The 9254-nt window shown below is 38.1% G+C and overlaps 2 protein-coding genes across 3 annotated transcripts in view; both read right to left on the reverse strand.

Moving 5' to 3' along the window:
• Positions 1-5441, reverse strand: part of LOC131266333 (serine/threonine-protein kinase N) — a 30823-nt gene extending 25382 nt beyond the window's left edge. For both annotated transcript variants that reach the window (XM_058268806.1, XM_058268805.1), the window contains exon 1: positions 4610-5441. In XM_058268806.1, coding sequence (XP_058124789.1) covers positions 4610-4630 — 21 coding nt within the window. In that variant the 5' untranslated portion in view covers positions 4631-5441. The remainder of the gene's footprint in view (positions 1-4609) is intronic.
• Positions 5442-6705: 1264 nt separating this feature from the next.
• On the reverse strand, positions 6706-8767 carry LOC131262653 (conserved oligomeric Golgi complex subunit 6). The gene is made up of 3 exons (XM_058264706.1): positions 8553-8767; positions 7031-8485; positions 6706-6966 (listed from the first exon to the last, which is right to left on the reverse strand). Exons 1-3 carry the CDS (start codon positions 8742-8744, stop codon positions 6736-6738), a joined length of 1878 nt encoding a protein of 625 aa, XP_058120689.1. The 5' UTR covers positions 8745-8767; the 3' UTR covers positions 6706-6735.
• Between the last annotated feature and the right edge of the window lie 487 nt (positions 8768-9254).

Below are 9254 nucleotides of genomic sequence, written 5' to 3' on the forward strand. Positions count from 1 at the left end.
TTTTTGTATGGAGATGAAACACAGCAGACCTACGTGTCAAGAACGCTCATTTCACTGACAAGTTCCTTTTTGACACTGATCGGTTACGCTCTCCGTGTCTAGTTATGGGGTCATGTTTACACATAACGCCGTTGGCGTTACAACTTCAATTTTGCTGCTGACGTGAAAGAAAGTGTGATTTACAAGGAATGTTGCTGGATCTAGTAGTTGATATGTCAAACCCTGTAACGTGTACATGATTCAAATAGCCCTGAATCCGCGCATGGCTTTAAACAACACGGTGAAATAACAACCATTTTATATATCCAGTTATTGTAACTATAAAATTAAAACATAACTCTCAAGTAAACAGTGAAAACATAGCTGTCAATCCCTTCGTCACCGAGAATCGTCGAGGCGTCAAGCTTGTAAAACATATTTTAGCTTTATTTCAAGTTTCTTAATTTTTTTCTTCAGAACAACAACCATTTTAAAATTGGTTCAATTTGAAATTCTAAGACGAAGTTTTTACACCGTAACTGTTCCGTAACCGTCAACAAACCCCACTACAATTTCGGAATTGAAAACTGTGTCGTATCATGTATAATCATGGAACAATTTGGTCTGATTTTCACAACACCGTCCAACAATTGCTTTATAAGCTAAAATACAATTTTTAAGAGCGGCATGCTTTCTTGTTGTGTTTTTTATTTTCACCGCAAACTTCAATATGTGGGTATCACTGGAATTAAAATGTACATTACATGGTTCCGAAATATTGAGTCACAAATGAACGAAAGTTCTTCATATATGTCGATGTTCAAACACGAAGAATGCTCGATTGATACTGAAGCTACGGCTTTTTCACGATCGATCCAACAATTTGGTATGATCCGTTCCACACATATAAGCCAAGCCAACAAGTAGTGCAATAACATAACATAACAATCTTGAGAAGAGAAAACCTGCAACTGCAGCAGTGTGAGAACGTGTGAATTTCTCATAGCCGCGGGTTTTTCGTAATACTGCTCTGCAATAGACATTGGAGAACCGTGCTTAGTTACTGGCTGCATATCTTGGTTTTTCACATATGGTTTCGGTTTTGATTTTTCCGTTACCCGATTGTACTGGTTTTCTCTATCCCACATTTGCTTTCATTCAATCGATCTGTACTATCTTCTCTTTTTGTCTGTTTTGTATCTTATTTTCTGTTGTTTCTCTTTTAACATGGCATTGTCTTTTTGTTTTATTATATTTATTCTCTCATTCGTTTCGTTATGTTTTCATTACTTCCGTATGGCTTCATGTAAAACTCTCGCTTCACTAACAGGCAAACGATGGGGTATGCGAATTCGCGGAAGAGAGCCACTAAACTCTTTACGAAAAACTGTTGCACGGCTTGCTCTAGATCAGAGGCCGGCAAAGTATGGCTAGCCAGCCGGACATATAATTCATGGGGAATTTTTTGAAAAATAAAATGAACCGCACCTGAAGAAGCGGTTGCTGCATTCCGAATTCATGTTTTGAAGATACCTCAATCAGAGTGGAAAAATTGCTTCGACAATTGGTTCAGGTGGGAGTGTATTGGTTATTGGTGTATTGGTTATATTCATGGGGAATGTTTTGAAAAACCATAAAGTGATTTTCAATGATTAATATTTAGCAACCCTCGTAAAATGCAACTAACGAACAGTTTATGTTGAAAAAGAGAAAAATTCAACGGAAATAAGTATCAAAATTGATAGTTGAATGTAAAACTGTGGAACTGGATATTTCAAAATGTTTATGTTAATTTCTGGGTAAAATGAAAATATCAAAACAACATTTTGAATATCTTTCTCGCGGTTTTTGGTTCTTTTCCTATGTAACCTCTTTCAGGAAACGTTTGCCGAACCCTGCTCTAGGTAATGCCAGCTATAGGTACAGCTATTGATTTCACTAAATGCGACACAGATGAGTCCTATCATTAGAGACGTAAACAAACCGACAGTGCCTAGCTTTATTTCACTACTACAGGTACTACTATCAGCGGTATTGCCTACAATTTTCAAGTCATACGGAGGAATGAAAACACCGCAAAATCGTCCTAAGTTCACCTTTCTGGGGCCAAACGTCAACACCAATAACAATATAAAAAAATTGCGCGCTGGGGTTTTGGTAGCCTACCGGTCAGGTTACAGTATGAATTCTCTTGCACTCAAGATACCTGTCAAGACAGTCAAAGCTAGCACTATACTGGACATTTATATTTCCAGTGCTTACATACGCCTCGAAGGCATGGACCTTGTCCAAACCCGGTTTGCCGAGTTTGGGAGGAATATACTTAGGAGGATTTTTGGCTCAGTATGTGAGGACGAACAATGACGCGCCTTATAACGCATAGAAGGCGACGTTACTGTTGTGCAGCGAAATAGAATCCCCAGACTATACGGGGGGTCATGTCATGAGAAGTAAGATTCTTTTAGGCTGTCCCAAAGGAGAGAGGACGAAATAAATTTGTATTTGTAAAAAAGGCGTAGATGAAGCCGTCAAAAAAGTAATTACACGAAATTGTACTAATTGCATTAATTCTAGCTTAAATGAATTGAGATAGAATCAAAAAGGTACTACCTGTTTATAAAAACTCCCTTAATTGGACATTGGTCATTTGTGAACTTAAACGGGGTTATACACGCTAAAATATGATATTTTGCAGTTTTGCACTAATCGACAAAAAGCATTCATACGTAACGGTACAGATAAGCGATACCGATATAAAAAATGCTTCCTAGACAAAGATGATGAACTCAATATAAATCAGTTTTTTGCAAAAAGCCACATTCGGGCCTTCAGAAGCATAATGTTAATTTATTATGACTTCGATTGATAATGCTATCTCCCATTGACGTCATATTTTTACCATTGTATTAAATCGATTCCGTAAAAAAGCAGCATATGGGCTTATCTGCGTCTTTTACAAATTTGAACTTTACCGTATATAAGAAAAGTACGAGAAAAATAACTAAATTCACATTCCATTATTATACAATTTGTTCATTTTGATGCGTCTATCAATGTCAAATCAAAACAAAAAGGATCATCTCAAAACAATAATATTTAATGGCGCAAAATCCCTTAGTGAAACCAGGCCTCCCTCCTACAGCTACTGTAACCGTTAGACGGTATAGATCAGTGGTCAGCTGTTCGTATTACCGGGGGTTACTAGGTTCGCTATTACAACACGTAGTTGATGACAATATGAAGGGTGTAATTTAATAATTTGCAAACATTTTGCATATGATTTAAAAAATATTTTCTTTAATATTAATTTTATTCATCTGCGTCTAATAAAATATTATTTATCAACACACGAAATAAAGAACCGTAAGGCAATAAAACTTTACTTTACATGCTAACCTAACGATTGTGACTTCAACAAATTATAGTAAGGCATATAGAAACATAATAATATCTGATCAAAAGCGACATTACCGAAAGTTACATCGCTCCGATAACGATTAGGATGGTTATGTAGCCACCCTAAATTAAACTACTTGCCCTCGCTTTACTGAAGCGTGGAATTGATAAGGGACTAATCAGAGATATATTTCTTATCATAACATTAGCTTGCGCATGCAAGCAGTTCTGAATCATTCCAAACTACAGTAACATTTTTTGGTCGTTGAAACTAACTGACCAGCTTTTAGACAATCTTCTTTAGGTAATCATACTACAAAAATAAAACATATGAGAAGCATTCACACTTATTATCACAACGATTTCCAATAAAAATTTTAATAGCTCATTCCATACCAATTTTATCCAATAAAAATACAAAATTTCGAGCGAATAGGGCGAGTGAGGGAGATCTGGCTCATGTATGTAATTTTGGCATGGAAAAGAATGAATTACCACGCTGATTTCTAATAACTACACTCTGTTATCTTTTTTACGGTGTGAATATCGATTTATTCTAGTCAATAGTAGTTTTTTGGAGCGATTCTATCAATATTTTTTTAGCAACAGGTTAAAATCTAGCTGTTACTTGTTCAACCTATAATGCTGTAAGCAGATACTTGTACTAGTAGTTCTCCCATATCAGAATATAAGCAACCACTGCGAAAAAAATCGGAAGTAAGTTTTTAAGAATGATCAAAACGTTTTTTGAGCTCGAAAGTATAGATCTTGCTGTGATCTTGTGTGTCGCTATTGGTGCAGGTTGTTGTATCTGACAATCTATCCAATATACATGGAGATCCAACACTTGGGTTGATAAACTTAAAATCTATTTTTGGCTTAATTTAAAGTCAATGACTAATTGTTAGATTCAAATGAAAAATAAGTGAAACTTAAACGAATTGCACACCGTTTAATTTGTGCTACATGCACATCAATCTTGATCTGGGAGACTTCCACAGCGATGAGTTATCAATTAGTCTAAATCTATACGTAAGCTAGTCGTGCAACATACCATAGCTTCTACTACAAGTTATTTTTCATCACTCAGTAATTGTGAAAAATCGTACATATTTCGATTAGTTATTCAAGAACATGAATCTTGACTATGAATCATCATCTAACATTCTCCCTAGAGGCAGCTTAGTCTACGGCTTTGGACAGTTTTGTGTTGAAATAACACGTACGATCATACCTGATAATATGAATCCGCCATTTTGAGACGAAAGTTTCGATTCAAGCAAGACCGCAACAGATTGCGTCTTTGTTCCTCTCAGGCGGGTATTTACGCTTGGTGTGTGTTTCTTTCTTGATCACTCGCACACAAGACGTCACAATTTAATCAACGGAAGCGAATTCCTTCACACAGGCAACACAGAAAAAAAATGTACACTTCTCGGAGAATGTGATCCCGGCTATCTGAAATTCATCTCGAACTTTTAACAAAACCACGCATCGCGCCACGATTGGAAACAGTTTCCAAAACACCGGATTAAATTATCTTTCATGCGCACCTTTGATTTCAGGACGACCGAAGACCGGTATACGAGCTATTACTACAGTTTTTTCACAGCAACACCGAAACAATGAAATGTTGTAAGATGTAAGTGTTTATGTCACAAACAATATACATATAGTCGATCGACGCAAACGAATGAATGATCTTCCAGCGGCCAGCGTAGGGATCTTCTCGACGAAACTTTCCCACGACAGAAAATTCCACTTTAACAATTATTTTACGAGTTTATTCTTAATCACAACTGCAGGTAGTTTGGAACTGACACACAATTCCACGGTCAAGCAACTTTTCCTTCCGTCCTCATTCTCGTGGTGTTGTACACGCACACACACACACACACACGTTTCTGAACACTTTCCCATGCACTGAAAACATGAATTGAATTGCGCTGCGTGTGGATTTTCTTCTTTTGTTCGTACAATACTGCAAACTTTTCACTTGTAGCAGTCAAAGTCCTTCCTGTAATTGAAATCCTGGTTGATTCCAATGGAGCGGAAAATGTACATTTCGGGGCTATGTAAACCGTATATTTAAACCAACTTAATCTCGTTGAAATGGACGGCGGAAAAAACTGTCCTCATTGCACGCTTTGGAACGAGTGCGAGGTGTGGCGACGCGGATCCACTCGAAAGCACACGACCAACTGACGACGCGGATAGTGATTAGGGTGGATTACCACTTTTGTTGGTGAGAATATACACAATTAAACTTTTGAGCATCATACCGCGAGTGATCTCATAATGTTTTGCGATTTTAACAGCTGAAACCTAGCTTCAACGTTGGAAAAGCTATTCACAAATCATTAGAAACACAACAAAACAGGAACCAAAAAGAAGTGCGTTTGGGTAAATCTCGCAGACTGGGACCATGAAAACTGTTGACTCGACCAGCATGACAGAACGTCTTAATAAATGCATGGAAGCAGGATCAGGTAAAACTGTCAAAGGAATTTTGACAAACCCACTTTGACAGTACCATTAACCTTCAGCTGTCCAACCAAAGTTATAACTTTGTTTTTGGTTACCTGTTTGGTTAACAGAAATTTACATTTTTGCTGCTATCATGTAGTTCCAGCAAGAGTCCCAGCACTTTGCCATGGAAAAACTTGCTGTAACTACATGACTGCAGCTGCAAAAAAATTTATTTTTTGTCAACAGGGCGGGTAGTTTTTACAAATCGGTATGGAAATGGCAATAGTATGTAAAATGTATTTACTACACAGGTAGATGGGTGCAGATGTGTAGGGTAAAATTTGTTTCAACATCAAATTAATATACTTAATGAATTTTTAAAATTATAAAAATTATACAATATTTTGGAAAACACCCTCAAGTATGTATACGACGATACGACAATCCGATCAAAAGTTATTTGAAAATAAAACTCCAACTACTCGGGTAGGCGGTTGAACGGTTACCTTTGAAAATTAATCACTACATTACAGTGTACCATACAAAAAAATTGGTACGGTCAGGTGTCAAAAGGCGATTTTGTTATGGTGCGCTGCAACCCAGAAGTGCTGGATAGCATTTGATATGGTACGCTTGTCAATTGACCGTACCAGTTTTTTGGTATGGTACGCTGTAATGTAGTCGCGTGGTGATTCTCCGGAAACAAAGACAGTAATGGAGTAGTGAATAATTGCGAAAATGGTATTTGATAGTGATTTTTGATAACGATTGAACATTTTGTGGTATTGGCTGGTTGAGGGAACAAGGTAGGTTTAACTTTGTTGTTATAAACTCAGCAGAACGCTAATTTCTCGCTTTTTTGTTGTTACTATATCAAAGAACATTAATTTATTAGCCGCATAATAATTCATTTACGACCTCTGGCGTTTTAGCCAGAATTAACTCTGGATTCGCGTATCCATTTTTCGGATCATGGATACGTTCGTAGATTTGTCGATATAAAGCAATAATCACATTGAACGACCGTTTTTGCACTGTACCTCGATGGCTGCTGCTGATGAGAAGGTTCACTTGTGGTAGCAGCAGAATTTCTGGAGTTTGAAGAAACTGTTCCAGTTTAACCTAAACGATAAAAACATTGAAAATTTTAACAGCTTATCCGTCATTTGAAGATCTGATCACTTACCACAAATGTATTAAGATGTTTTTGTTCGATCTGAGAAGAGTTTCCTTGTAAAACTGTATATATTGGGCCAAGATTAAGATTAGCTACAAGAGATGATGCTTGTTCTGAAGTCAATGTATCTATCTGGGCGTCGGATTGAGCACGTAAACGTTCTAATCGCTCCTCCATGTATTCGTATATAGAAATTACACTTTCGATTTGATACAAGGAATTTAGCAAATAAACAGCCATGTCCGTTGTAGGCAAATGAGATGCCGATTCTTGCACGGATTGTAGAAGAGGATCGATCACACAACCGACAATTTTGGTAATGTCTTTTTGACTACCTGCTACCATACTGGCTACCGAAAGAATCTCCTTCAGTAGGTTTAATAATCGACCCACACTGGAAGAAGGAACCAAATCTGATAGAGGAGGCTCAAGCCCAGATCGATTCTCATTAGCTCCATGAAGTAACTGCTTTATCTGAAATTTGAGACTATTCAAATAGGTAGTTTCTGAAAATATCTGCATATCAGCCATACACTGCTCCAACTGGCCTCCTTTTACGATGTTAGTAATCATGTTCAGGTAGAACTTTACCAAATTGAATATTGAGTACAATATGATCGTATCCTTTTCGGCATTTAGTATCGCCTCAACTCGCACTCTGAGGGGGTGACACACCCCATCCGAAATGTTGATCATTGCAGATTGAACCTGCTCCGAAATATCTTCCTTATCGCAATTTCTGACAAGCATCTGTAGATTTTCCTTCTCTGGCGGAAGGATTTGGTGAATATAAGCAAACATATCCCCTATGTAACGTTTTGAGTCGTGAGCTAGCATCTCTATCGGCCTCGGGTTTCCACCCGGGCCTCCTGTTGTAAGTGCATCAATGAAGCAACGAACAACCACCGATCGCCGTGCGGTGGAATACTCATCAATTACGTATTTGAATAAAACTGGTCGATCTTGAAGCCTTGCCATAGCCTGTACTATAAGAACGCCCATCTCATTTGATTCCACGTTCCTGCAGTGCGATTGCGTCCAGCGGTAAAGGCGTTCCAAGGCTGCCTCTTGATGGAGTGTCATTTCTTCCATTATGTCTAATGCCACTGTTTGGTATCCATTTTGCATCAATGTACGACAATCGGTATGAATGCTTTGCACTCGATCCAATACCTGAAAAAAATCCGCTGCTATTGGGGCATCGCGTTTGGAACCGTATAACATCTGATGTTCGGTTAATGACAACTGGAATCGCGACAAGAACCCACAGGCAAGTTTCTGTTGTACTTGCAGCTTATTGTTTTCCTCCTGTAATGCATTTGACTGTTGTATCAGATCCTTGGTTTGAGCCTCAGTGTTGCTAAGTTGCGATTTCATGTTTTCGACAGATAGGCTCATCGAATTAATATCATTGCAAATGCCATCCAAAACCTCCTTTACGTTTTTCAATGCATCTAGAAAGTTCTGTACACAAAGAACGAATCATTCGCTAAGGAACATGCCACTTTTTAGCTAAATTCATTATACCTACTTGATTGATTTCCAAGCTTTTCTTTTCAATTTGGCTTCTCAAGTTACGCCGTGTTTGAAGAGTGTTCTCCTTGAAAAATGACGAAAGGTCGGACAAAGCCTCTAGCGTTTCTCGGTCATTTTCGATGCGCGATTCAAGCACTTTATTCAAGCGCTGCTGAATATAATCTTCTTTTGATACTGCTATCGCCATTGCTCAAGATAATTTTTGTGTTTCTTTTGGTCACTTGATTGAGTTTGCTTTCGTGTCCGTGGACGGTGACGTGCAGTGCTGGAAGATTCTGGATTCGGAAGATCGAAGAGTCGGATTCATTGGATCACATGAGTCGTATTCGAATCAGATTTTATTACAGGTTGCCTCAGTCTTCATCGACTCCGCCCGCTAGGCGATTTCGAGCAAATCGTCCTAAAAAAAATCATACGTGACACAAACATCGAGCAGTTTTGTATGGTGAGTACGACGAAGTAGAACGATATTGCTCAAAAAACATCCTACATTTGTTTCATCCCCATACAAAAAAGTAGGGCGTTTGTTCGCGCGTAGAACGTTTTTAGGAAGATTTTCGGAGGATTTCGAGCTGCCTATTGGGGGGATTATGTCGTTTGACAGATAGTTCGTAGCTAATTTAAAGTATCGTGCTTGTCCTTCGATCACACGATTTAATTCGGAAAATCCCAGAAATTGGAAAACTGTAGTAGGGGG

The sequence above is a fragment of the Anopheles coustani genome, chromosome 2, assembly GCF_943734705.1.
Source record: "Anopheles coustani chromosome 2, idAnoCousDA_361_x.2, whole genome shotgun sequence".
Classification (NCBI taxonomy): domain Eukaryota; kingdom Metazoa; phylum Arthropoda; class Insecta; order Diptera; family Culicidae; genus Anopheles; species Anopheles coustani.